General features: G+C 42.1%; 1 protein-coding gene across 5 annotated transcripts in view; it reads right to left on the bottom strand.

Annotated features, from left to right (window-relative positions):
* LOC117508788 (kinase suppressor of Ras 1-like) overlaps window positions 1-19,330 on the bottom strand; it is a 230,879-nt gene that overhangs the window by 14,222 nt on the left and 197,327 nt on the right. For all 5 annotated transcript variants that reach the window (XR_004560194.1, XM_034168619.1, XM_034168617.1 and 2 more), the window contains exons 12-17: window positions 18,494-18,742; window positions 12,415-12,611; window positions 8,157-8,253; window positions 7,853-7,986; window positions 7,640-7,771; window positions 6,004-6,139 (exon numbers count right to left, since the gene is read on the bottom strand). Coding sequence is in view for 4 of the 5 variants with exons in the window: in XM_034168619.1 (XP_034024510.1) it covers window positions 6,004-6,139; window positions 7,640-7,771; window positions 7,853-7,986; window positions 8,157-8,253; window positions 12,415-12,611; window positions 18,494-18,742 (945 nt within the window). In the remaining variant the exon portion in view is untranslated. The remainder of the gene's footprint in view (window positions 1-6,003; window positions 6,140-7,639; window positions 7,772-7,852; window positions 7,987-8,156; window positions 8,254-12,414; window positions 12,612-18,493; window positions 18,743-19,330) is intronic.

The following is a 19,330-nucleotide window of genomic DNA, read 5'->3' as shown; positions in this document are numbered from 1 at the left end:
GCTAAAGATAAGCAAGAACAGCCTGAAGAGAAGCATGAACAGCCTGAGGATAGAGAGGAGCAGCCTGAAGATTGCCTAGAGGAGTCTGAAGATAGGCAAGAAAAGTCTGAAGATGAACAAGAACAGCTTGAACTTTAAAAAAAGTACAGCCTGAAGATAGACAAGAACAGCCTGAAGATTGCCTCGAGGAGTGTGAAGATAGGCAAGAAAAGTCTGAAGATGAACAAGAACAGCTTGAAGTTAAAAAAGTACAGCCTGAAGCTACACAAGAACAGCCTGAAGATTAGCAAAAACAGTCTGAAGATGAACAAGAACAGCTTAAGTTAAAAAAGAAGAGCCTATCAATGAACAAGAACAGCTTGAAGTTAAAAAAAGTACAGCCTGAAGATAGACAAGAACAGCCTGAAGATAAGCATGAAGAGCCTGAGGATAGACAAGAACAGCCTGATGATTGACAAGAACAGTTTGAAGCTAAAGAGGTGGAGTCTAAAGAGACAAGCAAGAACAGCCTGAAGATAACCAAGAACACCCTAGAGATATACAAGAACAGTCTAAAGATAGACAAGAACATCCTGAAGATAAGCATGAAGAGCCTGAAAATAGACTAGAAGAGTCTGAAGAGAAACACAAAGAGCCTGAAGATGAGCAAGAACAGCCTGAAGATAAGCATGAAGAGCCTGGGGATAGACAAGAACAGGTTGAGGATAAAGAAGAATGACCTGTAGATGAACAAGCACAGTTTGAAGTTCTAAAAAGAACAGCCTAATGACTGACAAGAAAAGTCTGAAGAACAAAACGAAGACCCTGAACATGAGCAAGAACAGCCTCAAGATAAGCATAAAGAGCCTGAGGATAGACAAGAACAGCTTGAGGATAAGCATGAAGGGCCTGAGGATAGACAAGAACAGTATGAAGATGAAGAAGAACGGCCTGACAAAAACAGTCTGAACAAAAACAAGAACGGTCTAAAGATAAGCAAAAATAAAGTAAAGCTAGACAAGAACTGCCCGAAGATAAACAAGAAGTGCTTGAAGATGAGCAAGAACAGTCTGAAGATTAGGGAGAATGGCCTGTAGATGAAGAAGAGCTGGAAGTTAAATAATAAAATAAGTGCTGTCCCTTGTTTGCACTCGGAGTCGCAACTGCAAATCCAAGGTGGATCTGCATGTTGAATAAATAGGAGTAGTCTGATTTCACATTGTTGCCCCCGGAGAAGCTAGTGGTTCAGACTGTGGCTGCAGCACCAATGACAGTCAGGGAGACATGTATTCATGCCCTCCACGTCAGTTGGGTCAGGTTTCACTGTGGCACCACATGACTACATCCACCACTGGATTGATTTATGTCGCAATCTACTATCGCAGACGTTGCCTGCTGTTACCTGGATGTCATTTTAGTCTGGTTGAGTCACTGGTGACTGCAACAGCAAGGCACCGGTGAGCTAGATAATACTTGGGAAATGGTCCACATGGTCAAAGGGCCAAGGGCGCAATGTTAAATGGCACCTGTGTGTACAGGTGGTCCTCTAGCTGTTGTGTGGGCCGCCGAAGAGGAGGTACTGCTGGCCCACCACCACAAGATGGCGCCCTGCTTGAAGTGCGGGCTTCAAGCACGAGAGGGCGTCGGAGCGACCAGGAGTGACAGCTGTCACACATCATCCGTACCAGCTGTCACTCATCCACTACTCATCACCACCACCATAAAGGCCGGACTGCAACTCCACCTCCCCGCCGAGAAATCAGCTACCATTCAGGTAATTTTCTCTGCTGACTCAAAACATTGAGTATTAATCTGAACTTCTTTGCAGCCGTTTTCCTGGTGTGTCCTTATCTGTGGGATTGGCATTTGGTGTGATCAGCGACGGCTTCGCCTCACACCCCAAACCAGATAAGTGGTGAAACAGGAGCTGCACGAGTGTGTGATTGGAGGTGGAGGTGCTCCCTCCTAACTAAACACTGACTGTGGGATTAGTGAGTGTGCGAACTCACACTCATCAGGACTGTCTCTGTTTTCTGCCAACAGTACCGGGTCTGACTGCTGAAGACAGCGGCCACCTGGGGCGCAGGGCTTGGCGGCTCCGGTGTTCTTCAGCTCCGTTGGTGGTGGAAGCTGTGTGGGGATCCGGCTCTTCTCTCGCCAGGCGTCTTTCTATCGTCGAGCCTGCCCACACGTCACCTGGTGTATGATTGACAGTCCACCATATTGTTATTGTCTGTACGTCGTTGTGCGATTCACAACATTAAATTGTTACTTTTGGCTTATCCATTGTCCGTTCATTAACGCCCCCTGTTGTGGGTCCGTGTCACGACACTTTCACAACACTAGCTTTCACAACATTCTTGTGAATGGCATTAGTACTCCTCCAAAACATTTGGCCAAGCTTCAAACCAAATCAGAAACCAGGTTCTGATGACGGACAAATGCATCAAAAGCCCATGTAGGTCACACATGCTTCCTGGAAGGCAGTACATGATGTTGACTGATGATAATCAGCAGGTCCCAAACTGATGCAACTCATGCAGGAATGTTCTGTCGATAAGATCCAAACTCATTATTTGGTTGGTCAACATAAGAGAGCAGATTTGTTTATTTCTAACCATTTAGTGGTAGAGAAAGAAATAAAATGTCAAAATACAAAAATACCTCTGAATTGCTTCATACTTTAGAGCAGTGGTTTCACAGTGGATGCAGAAGGTGTTTTCACTGCATACACGACCTTCAGCAGGTGATTTCACTAATATCACTCTGAGCCAGTATCATGAGTCCATCAGTAAAATCAACTATTGATGTGATAAGTACTGTATATGAAACCACTGGTATGAAGTCAAGTACAAAAAAACACCTGCATCAATTCTAGAAAAAGTAGCTGCATCAAAAAAAAAAAAAAAAATCTTACAAATTGAGTGAATGTGTGCAAACCGAGAAAACTAATACAACCTGATGCACATGTAACAATTTTCTTTGATAATGTAGTAGCAACATAAAACGTGGTTTTATTGCACTTTTATTGCTGGCCCATTCAACTTACAAGGTCTGTCCAAAAAGTATCCAACCTTTTTATTTTTTTCAAAAACCATATGGATTTGAATCACGTGTGATTGCATCAGCCAAGCTTGAACCTTCGTGCGCATGCGTGAGTTTTTTCATGCCTGTCGGTTGCGTTATTCGCCTGTGAGCAGGCTTTGTGTGAGCACTGGTCCACCCCTCTTGTCGTTTTTTTATTGTGAATAAATGTCTGAATGATTTGGAGCTTTGCTGCATCAGTTTTTTTCCAGAAACTGTGAGAGACCTCCAGGTGGACACCGTTCGGAAAATTAATATGGCTTTCAGGGACGATTTTGTGTGATCCAGACGGTTTAAAGGCCGCCCACAACTGCTGAGAGCGCGCCGTGCTCCGAGCGCCGATCGACAGGCTCCAACCCCGCTAGAACAACCAGATCATTTCCAACGGGAAGGCTTTGTTGATCCCGGACGTCGTCTGACTTTCACAAAAAGGAAGAAGGCATGGACATCAGCACTTTTTCGGCACATTCCACTGTTACAGGAGTTTTTTTCATGGAAAGAAAAGCGGAGGGACGTGCCACGGAGCCGTTCATTACGCGGCACAAAACCACCTCCGTGTTGGTCTCACAGGACGGCTTTCAGGTGGATTTCAGACGGCTGTCGGTTGCTTTTCAGTTGTGTGATTATCCGAGAAATTGAGCATGAGCTGGACATGCCCCAACATGTCCTGTGAGGCTTCATCACGGCGTTGCTTTGCACTATGCGGCTCCACCGCGACATGCGGAACTCCTCCGCACGTCTGTCTCAATGTGCCAAAAAAGTGCTGATGTCCACGTCTTCCGCAATTCCTGTGCTAGTCAGACGACATACTGGATCAAGACAGCGTCCAGTTTAGAAATGAACGGCACATTCCACTGTTACAGGAGTTTTTGTCATGAAAAGAGGAACGGAGTTCCGTGTGTCGCTGTGGAGCCGCATGGCGCAAAGCAACGCCGCAATGAAGCCTCACAGGACATGTTGGGGCATGTCCAGCTCATGCTCAATTTCTCGGATACTCACACGACTGAAAAGCAACCGAGAGCCGTCTGAAATCCACCTGAAAGCCGTCCTGTGAGACCAACACGGAGGTGGTTTTGTGCCGCGTAATGAACGGCTCCGTGGCGCGTCCCTCCGCTTTTCTTTCCATGAAAAAAACTCCTGTAACAGTGGAATGTGCCGAAATAGTGCTGATGTCCACGCCTTCTGCCTTTTTGTGAAAGTCAGACGACGTCCCGGCTCAACAAAGCCTTCACGTTGGAAATGATCTGGTTGTTCCAGTGGGGTTGGAGCCTGTCGATCGGCGCTCGGAGCGCGGCGCGCTCTCAACAGTTGTGGGCGGTCTGTTGCGAAAGTGTCGTGACACGGACCCACAACAGGGGGCGTTAATGAAAGGACAATGGATAAGCCAAAAAGTAACAATTTAATGTTGTGAATCGCACAACGAAGTACAGACAATAACAATATGGTGGAATGTCAATTATACACAAGGTGACGTGTGGGCAAGCTCGAAGATAGAAGACGTCTGGCGAGAGAAGAGCCGGATCCCACACAGCTTCCACCACCAATGGATCTGAAGAACACCGGAGCCGCCAAGCCCTGCGCCCCAGGTGGCCACTGTCTTCAGCAGTCAGACCCGGTACTGCTGGCAGAGAACAGAAACAGTATTGATGAGTGTGAGTTCGCACACTCAGTAATCCCACAGTCTGTGTTCTTTAAGGAGGGAGCACCTCCACCTCCAATCACACACTCGTGCAGCTCCTGTTTAACCACTTATCTGGTTTGGGGTGTGAAGCGAAGCTGTTGCAGTCCACACCAAACGCCAATACCGCAGATAAGTACACCGTCACAGGAAAACGGCTGCAAATGAGATCAGACTATTATTTGTTATCGATACAGCAGAGAATTACCTGAATGGTAGCTGATTTCTCGGCAGGGAGGTGGAGTTGCAGTCCGGCCTTTATGGTGATGGTGTTGAGTAGTGGATGAGTGACAGCTGGTACGGATGATGAGTGACAGATGTCACTCCCGGTCGCTCCGACGCCCTCTCGTGCTTGAAGCCCGCACTTCAAGCAGGGCGCCATCTTGTGGTGGTGGGCCAGCAGTACCTCCTCTTCAGCGGCCCACACAACACGGTCAATAAACCGTCTGGATCACTCCTTAATCTGTGTAATCCCCGTAAAATCATCCCTGAAAGCCATATTAATTTTTCAAACGGTGTCCACCTGGAGGTCTCTCACAGTTTCTGGAAAAAAATTGATGCAGCAAAGCTCCAAATCGTTCAGACATTTATTCGCAATAAAAAAACGACGAGAGGGGTGGACCACTGCTCACACAAAGCCTGTTCACAGGCGAATGACGCAAACGACAGGCGTGAAAAAACTCACGCATGCGCACGAAGGTTCAAGCTTGGCTGATGCAATCACACGTGATTCAAATCCATATGGTTTTTGCAAAAAATAAAAAGGTCCGATACTTTTTGGACAGACCTCGTATCCCAAATTAAATAAAACTTGAAAACAGCAAAAAAGTAAATGAATAAACATACTCAGCTTTGTTGAGGAACTTTGTCTTGGAGCCTGGAGCTCGACAGAAACCTTTTTTTGTTGTTGTTGTTACTTGTACTTCTGTTGTGTTCTGGACATTTGTGTGCATGTGTGAATTTGCAATGGACACACAATCAAAATCAAATTGAAAGACCTTGTGTGATGTAACTAACTATGGTTGAACTGATGCAGGTGTTTTCTGCATTCGTTAAAGCCGTTTTATTTTGGCGGTGTTGTGGCCTCTCTCAGCAGCCGCAAGGACAGGGCCCCTAGTTTCTGTCAGCTTCTTTTCTCGATCTGTTTTAGCATGACAAGTGTACAGAGTGGTGCAGTAAAGTCACAGGTAACATTCATGAACCTAACGGTGTTTTTTTGTGTTTCATACATCCACATTGTGCGGCCCGTGTCGCAGACTCACCGTGACCTCTTTGCCCAAGTTACTCTTTTCCAGCACCTTTTTGTTGCCTGTACTGCTGCCAAAAAGCCATATTTTAGCCTCCGCTGGCTGGTGAGTGAGCGGCCAGTCTCCAACCTGCAGCTCGTACCAGATTGTACTGGTTATGAAAAAACAAACAAACAAAAAACCAAAACATAAAAACCACACACTGAGGAAAAACTGACAACAAGGATTTGACTCTTTAAAAATATGCCGCTGTATGTGTGCACATGTGAGCTTTCTTTGAATGTTGATTTTACTTTGGGGAATTTAAATTAAAAATGTTATGGTTTGTAATGAGTAACACAAAAAAACCTTTATGTACGGGGGGGGTACAAGACGAGTGAGACAAAGTGAACAGCTTCCAAATGAAGCTGTCCACAGATTCCTCAGAGGGTTCAAGGGCTCATGCTTCTATCTGAAATGGGCATAAAAATGGCCTGAGAACATGCTGAAGCCAGCAGGAGGTAGCAGTACCTAATATTTTCCCAAAAACAGAGAATATGTGCAACCTGAGGATGATGCCACATCAGCAAAACGTCCCAGGGGAGCAGAGAGAAGAGGCACGGGTAAGTTCTTTGATCATTTCTGTACAAGTTTTACTCTCACAAATTCACTTTATGTATGGAATGTTCCAAACAGGAACATTCCATACATAAAGGAACACCTGTTTGGAATGTTCCAAACAGGTGTTCTTTGAGCATTCATCAACTTTCCCAGTCTTTTGTTGCTCCTGTCCCAGCTTTTTCTGAAATGTGTTGCAGGCATCCATTTCAAAATGAGCAAATATTTACACAAAAACAATAAGGTTTATCAGTTTGAACATTAAATATCTTGTCTTTGTGGTGTATTCAATTGAATATAAGTTTAAGAGGATTTGCAAATCATTGTATTCTGTTTTATTTACATTGTACACAGCGTCCCAACTTCATTGGAATTGGGGTTGTATTTATTTGCAGTATGTGTTTTGTTCTACAAAAAAAGAAGAATGATTGGGGTTGGATCTTGACACACATAATTTATTCTCAATCTACGTGGAAATCATTGCTGAGTCTTGTAACAATTCTGACATACATACACACTGATAAAGATGTCAGAGTGGGACCCCTGCCCAGTGCCAGCCGGAAACTCACGGGCACATTTTTCACTGTAGATTAAATGTAGTTTGACATGCCGGTTGCCACGTCACAGCAGAGAGCCTGCTTGGAAGACTCTCTGGGACCATTCAAACCGGGGCCTAAGCGTCCCACGCGGACAGCCCCAGACAGCTGCTTTTGGGACTGCGGGGCCAAGCAGTGCTGCTGCATTGGTAATATTTTGCCAAAATAATTGTGTGTTTAGCTCACAATTCAAGCACTGATTGTTTTTTTTTTGACATCAGAACAAAACACATGCTGTGAAAAAATATGTATCAGCGATAAAAATACCACGTCAGTTTAACTTGAAACGACATCTACCAGGGAACATACAACCAAACACGCTTCAACAGCAGCTACACAACAACTAATAATCAAGATCCAACCCTTTAGTTTGAACTGCAGTGCTTCAAATCATTTAATACAACATTAAAAATATGCTGAAGTGTGTGAAGGAGAAGAAAAAACTAAGACACACATACCCAAATGCATAAACATCAGTGCCTTTGGAGAAAGGCAGCCGATCCTCATCGACCGCTGGGCTCATTTTTTGAACGATCTCTGGAGCCAGGTAGTAGATCCAGCCGTGAGGTATCTGCACAACATTTTTTCTTCTACAAACACACAAACACACATGACGGAAACTGTCATAGCTACCAGCTGCATTTTCAGAGCAACTTTTATTTCAGCTGTACCTTCCTTCTTGTACCACTCCAGACATCCCAAACAAACCAAAGTCTGTGATGACCACTCTGTTGGCATCATAGAACACATTCTTGGACTTCAGGTCTTTGTGAACAATTCCTTTGGCGTGCAGATAACCCATCCCCTGTAAAACAGATCCATTTGTCCATACAGTCAACATAAGCAGGTGCCAGCTTTTGGAATGGCAAATGTTATTTTTCATGGTTTGCCCATACCCTCATATACCCTCATATACCCTCATACCCACATGCCCCTGTAATATTTGCCTGTCTGAGTGTTGGTAGTGCTGCTTACCTTCACAATCTCCTGTGCAATCTGCCTGGTTTTATTGATGTCTAACATGTTCCCCCTCTCTCTTACAAAGGAATATAAAGTCAGACCTTTACAGAAACTGCAGAGACAACAAACAGATTGACAATGACTGCACAGCAAGTGGCAGCTGAAATGCTGAAGGTCCCAAAAAGTTTTAGAACAAGACAGACAAAATAAAATGTACCATCTAGAAATCAACAACCTAATTAGCATATCTGTCAACCAGCACACACATTCTGAATAAGACCCTATGTCCATATAGTTTTTTTACCTGGCAGAAAAGCATGGGCACCCAATGTTTGTTTTTTTTTAAACCAAGAGCCACTTTTAAAGTTGAATGTGTATGGAGATCTATCAAGCCGTATCCAACTCCATAGCATAGCCACAATTTATTGTGCACCAATATAATAACAGTTTTCTGGCACAAAGATAAAGTTTTAACAATAATAATACATTACTGAAGATGGCGAAATGTTTGAAGATGTCCACGATGTGGAGAAGGAAAGTCAACAGCCCACTGGCCACTCAACTAATGGTTATGTGGACTTTGAGCCAACTAAATCAAGTTAACCAAACAGACAGACTATGCCCCATGACCGGGATTACTGGCTGAAAAAGATACGCGGTACACTCCCGTTTCTGAAGGAATGTCACACAACAGATTCCAATCACTTTCGACAGCGTTACATTTTACAAACAACATGACTGTCAAAGAATGAAAAGAAAGTTAAGCTGAAAATGCAACTGTCAACAGTCAAAGAGAAGGCAACTATCTTCAAGCAACAGGATCCCAGTGACACAGACTATGACATTGGGGAACCCTTTGAATGCACAGAAGAGACCATCTTCAGGTCATGTGAGTCCACCAGATGGGATCTCAGTCCAGAGGTCATGCATGGATCCCAGACTGGATGTGTGCCAGGACAGGATGGTGCGTTATCCAGTAAAGACAAAGGGAGCACGCTGCTGACACGGGGATGAAGAATTGTCTAATATGCTATGCAGAAAGTACAATGACCATCTCTGCTTTTCAAATGAAATGAACTGTTTTTTGGACTACCACTGCTACTACCACTGTGTCTAGAGTTTTAATTCACTTCATTTAACATGTACATACAAGTTTTAACCCAATGCATTATTAATACAACCACAATTTCAATGAAGTTGGGACGTTGTGTGAAATGTAAATAAAAACAGAATACAATGATTTGCAAATCCTCTTCAACCTATATTCAATTGAATACACCACAAAAACAAGATATTTAATGTTCAAACTGATAAACTTTATTGTTTTTTGTGCAAATATTTGCTTATTTTGAAATGGATGCCTGCAACATGTTTCAAAAAAGCTGGGACAGTGGCATGTTTACCACTGTGTTACATCACCTTTCCTTCTAACAACACTCAATAAGTGTTTGGGAACTGAGGACAATAGTTGTGAGTGTCATGATTGGGTATAAAAGGAGCATCCCCAAAAGTCTCAGCCATTCACAAGCAAAGATGGGGTCAGGATCACCACTTGTGAACAACTGTGTGAAAAAATAGTCCAACAATTTAAGAGCAATGTTTCTCAATGTTCAATTACAAAGGAATTTAGGGATTCCATCATCTACAGTCCATAATATAATCAGAAGATTCAGAGAATCTGGAGAACTTTATACACATAAGCAGCAAGGCCGAAAACCAACACTGAATGCCCGTGACCTTCGATCCCTCAGGCGGCACTGCATTAAAAACCAACATCAATGTGTAAAGGATCTTAACACATGGGCTCAGAAACACTTCAGAAAACCACTGTCAGTTAACACAGTTCGTCGCTATATCTACAAGTGCAAGTTAAAACGCTACCATGCAAAGCGAAAGTCATACATCAACAACATCCAGAAATGCCGCCGCCTTCCCTGGGCCTGAGCTCATTTGAAATGGACAGATGCAAAGTGAAAAAGTGTGCTGTGGTCTGATGAGTCCACATTTCAGATTGTTTTTGGAAATCATAAACGTTGTGTCCTCCAGACAAAAGAGGAAAAAGACCATCCAGATTGTTACCAGCACAAAGTTCAAAAGCCAGCATCAGTGATGGTATGGGGGTGTGTTAGTACCCATGGCATGGACAACTTACACATCTGTGATGGCACCATCAATGCTGAAAGGTCCATCCAGGTTTTGGAGCAACACATGCTGCCATCCAAGCAATGTCTTTTTCAGGGACATCCCTGCTTATTTCAGCAAGACAATGCCAAGCTACATTCTGCACGTGTTACAACAGTGTGGTTTCATAGTAAAAGAGTGCGGGTACTAGAATGGCCTGCCTGCAGTCCAGACCTGTCGCCCATTGAAAATGTGTGGTGCATTACGAAGCACAAAATACGACAACAGAGACCCCGGACTGTTGAACAACTGAAGTCGTACATCAAGCAAAAATGGGAAGAATTACACCTACAAAGCTTCAACAATTAGTGTACTCAGTTCCCAAATGCTTATTGAGTGTTGTTAGAAGGAAAGGTGATGTAACACAGTGGTAAACACATGACTGTCCCAGCTTTTTTGAAACGTGTTGCATGCATCCATTTCAAAATGAGCAAATATTTGCACAAAAACAATGAAGTTTATCAGTTTGAACATTAAATATTTTGTCTTTGTGGTGTATTCAATTGAATATAGGTTGAAGAGGATTTGCAAATCATTGTATTCTGTTTTTATTTACATGTTACACAACGTCCAAACTTCATTGGAATTGGGGTTGTATTATTATTTATAAAATATGACTGTTGTTCAGTTATTACTCATAATATAATCTGTTATGGGGCATCTAAGCAAACTGAAAATTAAACCCCAACTTGTCCAGTAAATTGTTCAGTCAATGCTCCCAAATAGTACAAAGTAAAAAGTAATTAAACATGAAAAACAACAACAACCCTTCAATTTCTGCATCAGAGGCCTCCTACAACTATATCAGAAAGATGACATTTTTTATTTTGTTTTTGTTACCACATGTGTTTTACAGGGTTAACATGTACAAATGAAAGGCTGTTGGAGGAACCAGACTCTGCAGCTCCATGCCTACACAAAATATAGAGGCAAAGAAAAAATAGTTTTGACCATACATAGGGAAAGTTGCAGTAATGATTTAAGGTCAGTGAAAACTTTTGTTTAAACAGACATTGATACAAAAAAATTATATGCACAATCAGTGAAAACCTTAAGGTGCCTTCATACATAACACAAATGTGGGTGAATCAGGCCGATCCAGGAATGGGCGAAACCTGAAATAGTCAGGCCACAAGCAGGAGGGATAGACATTAGGACAGCCGTGTACAACAGCCGTACCACCACTCAGAATATGGGCGGATCCCGCGTCGACTGAGATAAGATAATACTTTATTGTCAGATCAGAGATCTGAAATTTGTCTTACATATGTACACATGAATTATGCACGATTGTGCGCAAGTGCAGGAGTGCTGGATGAATGAGGTTCAGTTGCCACCTGATGTCTAATATTCTGGAAGGCAAACGTGGGCCAGCACTGTGTGTCTGCTCTCTACACAAGACCTGCCGAGGATGTTAACATGCATCGGACTGGAAACGTGTCATACGTGTCTCATTCCCTCAGTCTTAATTTTTAATATCTGTGGGTTTTTTTTATTTTTTGATAAGGAGGTTTGGTTTGGGCTGAATATGTGTGTGTGCGTGTGCCGAATAAATTCAGTCATTCATTCATTCGCATATGTCAATTGCTGCAACCCCCCAACTCATGCACTCACTGGCAGGGATTCAGACAGACCACAAACCAAATTTCAGAAAATCAAACAAGTTTTCAGAAAATCATCAAACCACACACTGTGTACAAATTTTGATGGCCCTATGGATGTTGGTCCAAAGGACTAGAGAGAGAGAGAGAGAGAGAGAGAGAGAGAGAGAGAGAGAGAGAGAGAGAGAGAGAGGTTATTGACTCAGACTTTCAACAATAATATTTCACAGGGATTAATATTGTGTGCTATTAAAGCTATTATTAAAGCAATAAAAACATGACATAAGAACTTGCCACATTAAATGTATGGCGCTCATATAGCCAGTAGGTGGCAGCAAATTTCTGCATGAAATTTGTAGCATCAAAGTTTCATGTTTTTTGGAGGTGTGTTCAGTTACAACATTGTCATATTATGATGCACATCACCTCAGGGATTGTCACATAAGAAATTTAAAGTAAACCCAGTGATTTTAATTTTTTTTATTTTTTACCTGGTGATGATGGCGAGGTGGGGCGGAGCCATGCATGCACCCATGAAAAGGACAACATTTTCATGCCTGGTCTGCCTGTAGTTCATAACCTCTTTCTTGAAGACCTTCAGGTGATCCTGGTTTGTGCCATCAATCTCCAGCAGGCGAATGGCCACCTCCCCGTGCCAACGACCCTTGTGCACCTTCCCCCAGCGACCCTGGTAATTACAAATTTCACTTATTGTGTTGTGCTCATTTTCATGTTCAAATCTAAAAAAAAAAAAAAAAAAAAAGACATGAATGTTTTAGCTGTTTTAACAGATGTTTTAACATTTAAAAGTTATATTCAATATCAATTTCTCTGTTAAGAGTTCAAATTAATCAATCACCATTTTATTCTCTAATACATGAATACATGTATTATTTCTCCTTTGTGGTGTGAATTTCTACTGTGTGAGATCAATAAAGTTTATCTTATCTTATCTTATGTCTGTGTTTAGTTTCAAAACAAAAACTAGGGCTAACAGCTAGTTTCTGAGAGTTATGTTTGGTGCTGCTTTAAAAATTTGTCAGTAATTAATATGCTTTATAATATTCTGTTGAATGGGCTGGAACAATAGAAACACAAAGTGCAGCATATCAATATGGTATGTTGCTCTATGGTTTCATAGCAGAGGTGACAATGAAGCCTAGAAATGATCTCTGTAGCAAAAGACTGGTTCTGTAAAGATGGTATATTGTCTATTTGTATCGTGAAAGATTGCCACTTTACAACTGCTATGTGGTGTATTGACTCAAACCTTCCTTTAAGACACCCCCCCACAAATACAGCACTAAGGTGCTATCATGTTTTCTGTTGTGTGCTGGGGCAGCAGACAGAGTAGTGGAAACCAACAGACTCAATAATCTAATCATGAAGGCCAGAGACGTTGCTGGGGTGGAGCTAGGCACTTTAATGTCGGACAGGATGACGCTGTGTAAGTTACATACAACACTTTTACAATTGGCAGAACACTTTGACAAGAAGTACAAATGACAGATTCCGACTGAAGGGGAATGTACCAAATGCCGAACGTGACGGAAGGGGAATGTCCGTCATTTGGTCTATATATATCTCAACAATTTATCCACCAAAGAATAGCAATGTTGAAAGAACAATTTTCTATAACTTTCAGTATGAATACCTTTAAATTACACAGACTGAGCACTGCAGATGCAATATTTGCTCTGAGAGTGCTCACTAAGAAGTGTAGGGGAGGCCAGAAGAAGTTGCATTATTAGTGTGTGGACATAAGGAAAGCTTCTGACAGAGTGCCAACAAAAAAGATGTAGTATTATACACTCAACAAAAATATAAACGCAACACTTTTGGTTTTGCTCCCATTTTGTATGAGATGAACTCAAAGATCTAAAACTTTTTCTACATACACAATATCACCATTTCCCTCAAATACTGTTCACAAACCAGTCTAAATCTGTGATAGTGAGCACTTCTCCTTTGCTGAGATAATCCATCCCACCTCACAGGTGTGCCATACCAAGATGCTGATTAGACACCATGATTAGTGCACAGGTGTGCCTTAGACTGCCCACAATAAAAGGCCACTCTGAAAGGTGCAGTTTTGTTTTATTGGGGGGGGATACCAGTCAGTATCTGGTGTGACCACCATTTGCCTCATGCAGTGCAACACATCTCCTTCGCATCATTCGTGAAGAGAACACCTCTCCAACGTGCCAAACGCCAGCGAATGTGAGCATTTGACCACTCAAGTCGGTTACGACGACGGACTGGAGTCAGGTCGAGATCCCGATGAGGACGACAAGCATGCAGATGAGCTTCCCTGAGACAGTTTCTGACAGTTTGTGCAGAAATTCTTTGGTTATGCAAACTGATTGTTCCAGCAGCTGTCCGAGTGGCTGGTCTCAGACGATCTTGGAGGTGAACATGCTGGATGTGGAGGTCCTGGGCTGGTGTGGTTACACGTGGTCTGCGGTTGTGAGGCTGGTTGGATGTACTGCCAAATTCTCTGAAACGCCTTTGGAGACGGCTTATGGTAGAGAAATGAACATTCAATACACAAGCAACAGCTCTGGTTGACATTCCTGCTGTCAGCATGCCAATTGCACGCTCCCTCAAATCTTGCGACATCTGTGGCATTGTGCTGTGTGATAAAACTGCACCTTTCAGAGTGGCCTTTTATTGTGGGCAGTCTAAGGCACACCTGTGCACTAATCATGGTGTCTAATCAGCATCTTGATATGGCACACCTGTGAGGTGGGACTGATTATCTCAGCAAAGGAGAAGTGCTCACTATCACAGATTTAGACTGGTTTGTGAACAGTATTTGAGGGAAATGGTGATATTGTGTATGTAGAAAAAGTTTTAGATCTTTGAGTTCATCTCATACAAAATGGGAGCAAAACCAAAAGTGTTGCGTTTATATTTCTGTTGAGTATATCAGGAAGTCTGGCATGGCAGAGAAGGAGGTACAGGATATGTGCACGGATAGTCACCACACTACAATTTTTGCCCAACATTTGAAATGAGTCACACAAAGTCTATTGCATGGATTTTTCTGATTTCTTTTTTGGTGAGTAAACTTGAGTGGGTGTGGCTTATATCACAAAATCTGTTACAGCTCATGAATGAATTACTCTTTTGAAATCAAAATTAGTAGACCAAGATCATTATGAAGTTCTGGAAGAAATGATACCTGTAATAACCCAATGAGGGTGCTATAACCTCTTCATAATCACCAAAGAAGATTTCTGCCAATAGCTTCTCAAACATTGGGCCAAAAAATGAAATTCTTTGTTATCTGGATTCCCTTCATGGTTTTGCATGTTGAGACATTGACCGATCAAGTCCCATTTGACCACCGTATATAAGACCTGAAGAGCGCAGTCGCACTGAGACGTGTTTTGGCAAGGAGGCATGGTCGCCATTTTCAAACTGGTCAACTCAGTGGCTAGTGTGTATCATTTGAATGGCCATTTACGGTTATACGTAATACAGTGACACCAATGTTGCTCATAGATCTTGTGAAGAAACAGCTGGAAAATGCCAGAAAGCTCCACATGTTGGCAATGCTACAACAGGAGGAAGAAGGGAAACAACATGTCCTATTTTATTAATCCCTTATGAAGACTCCCTCAGGGAAACTGAAGTTCCAGCACCATTGCACAGCAGCACACAGGGTAAGAAACACACAGAGCATCAAAGTGAAAGTAAAAAACAAAACAAAACAAAAAAACAAAAACAATTTGCAAATATAAATATAAATACACAATATAAATACCCGACATACTGATCAATACTGGTTTACTGGCTACTACTGTTCCTCTCCTTCCTGTCCTCTGTCTTCCTGTTACTTCTCCTCCCGCTGAGTGAGGAGTTGTACAGTCTGATGGCCTGAGGGATAAAGGAGTTTTTCAGTCTGTTGGTCCTGCACTTGAGAAGGAGCCATCTGTGGCTGAAGAGGCTCCTCTGGTGCTGATGATGGTGTGCAGAGGGTGACTGGCATTGTCCATAATGTCCAGCAGTTTGTCCAGTGTTCTCTTCTTTGCCACCTTCATGAGAGTCCAGCTTCATGCCAACCACAGAGCCAACCTACCTAATCGGTTTGTCCAGCCTGGATGTGTCCTTGGATGTGCTGCCCCCTGCCCCCCCAGCACACTACGGTGTAAAAGAGGGTGCTGGCTACTATGCACAGGTAGAACATCCACAGGAGTTTGCTACAGATGTTAAATGACCAGAGTCTCGTCAGAGAGTACAGCCTGGCGAGGTACGTTTGAAAGCGTAAAGGCACCTTGACACTTGTACGAACTTGATCCCTGCACTGGCACAGAATCTTGCATGCCAGTGAGTAAACTCATTGTGAACTGTTGTGAAATCTGTGTGGCTGCTTGCCAGTGTGCAAAGAAAATTTTGAAATGTTCAAAATTTCTGTGGCTATACAACAATACAAAATGGACGAAATGGAGCGAAATGAAGCCTGATAATCACGAAATGGGGTAAAATGTAACGAAATGGAGCAGAGTGAACCAGACTGACTCCAAATAAGTACTTTTATTTAAGCCTATCCCCTTTTTTTGTTATGGCTGTCAAAATAATGCTTTAATTTAGCTTAAGTAATTACAACACCTATAATGTGTTAATTTTTAAAATCTCTAATAGTGTCATCAAATTGCCCAATTACAATGAATCAGAGACCCCCCGAACAAAAATTCTGGTCCAAAACACACATCCTATTTACCTTTATCATAAACAGATCTTTAAACCATTATTTACATGACACTTTTTTCTTCTTTACATTTGGGTAAATACTCCTCTGTAATGTTTCCCATGGGTGCTGGTGAGAAAAAACTTTTTTGACTCAAACTTTTCTGCCGTTGGACAATTGTGCAGTGAAGCCGCACAACACAAGAACTGAAGGTGCAAAGTCGTCTTGGAGGGTCCCCACAGAAAATCCTTTAAAAAATGGAGCATTCTTGACGCACAATTCAGAATATTTTTGGGCTATGTGGTCTTTTTCAATAGATTAAACAGCATTCGACTAAAATGTTAACAGTCGTTATTTGAATATGTTTCAGTGAATTTTCTCACCCATCCAGATAACAGTATTCTAACATGTAACTTCAAATAAAAATACCCCATCTCCATTCTATTTTCATTATGAAACAATGTCTTATTCATTATAATAATTGTAGTGTTCTTACCTTTGATTAAAATGGAGAAAATAAAATGCAAATTTCGTACTGAAAAGCTGATAGTGAAGAAGGAATAGATGTCTCGAACCACGAGTTTCAAGATGCTTTACCTACCAAATTGTATTAGAGAATGCGGTGACAGAGTCGCATCAATTTCCAACCAATCACGGCTCCTGTAACAAGTTTGTCAGCTTTGGTTTCATTCCTGGTAATGGCGCTCATCGTATTGAGAAATCTCAACACGGACTTCTTTGGTTTTCATCCGTTTTGTGTTTAAAAAAAAGCAATAAAATAATTTTTCAACTTAGTCCAGGGCAGACGCAGAAATGCCCACCCAAGTCCTTAGTCTCTCGATTAAAACCCTGTGACCGACTGCATCAAAAGCTGCAGAGACCTAAAAGGACAAGTACAGAATATTCACCTGCATCTCTGTGCATTAAAATACCATTTGGATCTCTAAGAAGGACAGTTTCTGTAGAGTGCAAGTGACAGAACCCAGATGGGAATTTATCAAGAATATTATGTTTAGCTAAAACCTCATTAAGCTGTTTGGCCACTTTTTCTAAAACTTTGGAAATAACTTCAAAATCAGTCTAAAATTATGAAGGAGCGAAGGGTCACCATGAAGCTTTTTTCAAAGAGGGTGAATAACAGCCTGTTTGAAATATTGGGGGCACAGCCAGAAATCAGTGATTTGTTTATTATCAATAAAACAGCTGAGCCAATAGAATAGAAAACTTTTTAAATAGGGAGGTAGGGATGATATTAAGTGGGCAGGAGGGCACATCACCAAAAGGCGAAAATGGAGCCCCATAATTCTCTACAGAAGCCCGGATGTTCGGCAGAGCCTGACGGTGGCGCACCCAGCGAGCAGCAAAACCATCGTAGCCCAGCAGGATGACGAACAACAAAACACACAACAGGTACACGGACAGCAGCGATGGTGAGGCCAAACACAGGCGCCATCTTGCTACTCCAAGATGCAAGCGGTAGGCAGTGGTATCTTGTAACAGAAATAATGGAATCTGAATTTTGATTTTGACAGAAATCCATCATATGACAGACGACTAGCACCCACGCGTTTCCTTTACATTAATGAGCTGTAACTGAAACATTGTCATAGTACAGCAAAAATGCATCTAAAAAAGGAACCGCTGTCTCAACGAGAAAAATTAATTTAACAATTTGCATAGATTTTTTTTAAGTTATTTCAACTTAGTTATTTCAACTCTCAACTGAGTTAATGCCACAAGACTTCTCGAGATACGTTGAAATAACTTAAAAAATATATGCAAAGTGTTACATCACTTTTCCTCATCGAGACAGCGATTCATTTTGGTTCAAATTGTCCTTCCACACTGATTGATTTAAAATACTTATTTATCATCACCTTGCCAATAAGCTCGTCAAGCTGCAGTTGCTCATATGGGATGTCCCACTCCTGTAGGTAGATGCTGGTTTGGCTCGCCTTACGTGCAGTAGGGCTCCTCCAACGGCCTATAGCGCCCCGACGACATATGGATGTAGGCAGTTCCTCCAATCGATCGTCATCAAATTCCTCAATGGGGAGGTTCTTTTCTTCACACCGGCCAGCTGTTTCCTCATCCTCAGCCAGGTAGTGTTGTTCAGCCACTTTTTCCTATGAGAAATATGAAAATGATGGGTAGACCTTGATGATCTATGGCACACAGCCAAAAGAGGTGGATCTGGGGTGTGTCGATCTCCACTATTTACATGGCTTGTACTCTGAGTGCAAAGTAGGGTGCACTTTAATTTAATTTAACCTTTATTTTAACCAGGTTAGTCCCACTGAGATTGAGATGTCTTTTGCAAGGGAGACCTGGACAATTGTAAAGTTTCCAATTTGCCTAACCTGCATGTCTAGAAATTAATAATCACATTATTATCTTTATACAATTACCATCTTTATCTTTTTATCACTTTATTAATTATCTTTAAATTAATTAATAATCACTTAATTATTAATGGGTATATTTTGGGCGCATCATGACAGAAACCAATCACATTGTCATCTGTTATTGTTCTAAAGAGGCAGTTGCATCAGCAACTGGCACATTGTTGGAGAATTTGGAAGAAATTTTGTGGTGAAATCTTTCTGAGTGTAAAAGTTCAAAATGTGAATGCTGGCAGCAGTCATCCACCACAGCTCCCTGAGGTGACGCATTCCAGCACCTCCTGCATTACCGCCTTCTCCGACCACCCAATT

The sequence above is a fragment of the Thalassophryne amazonica genome, chromosome 4 (assembly GCF_902500255.1).
Source record: "Thalassophryne amazonica chromosome 4, fThaAma1.1, whole genome shotgun sequence".
Classification (NCBI taxonomy): Eukaryota; Metazoa; Chordata; class Actinopteri; order Batrachoidiformes; family Batrachoididae; genus Thalassophryne; species Thalassophryne amazonica.
This window is presented reverse-complemented; position numbering and strand designations above follow the sequence as displayed.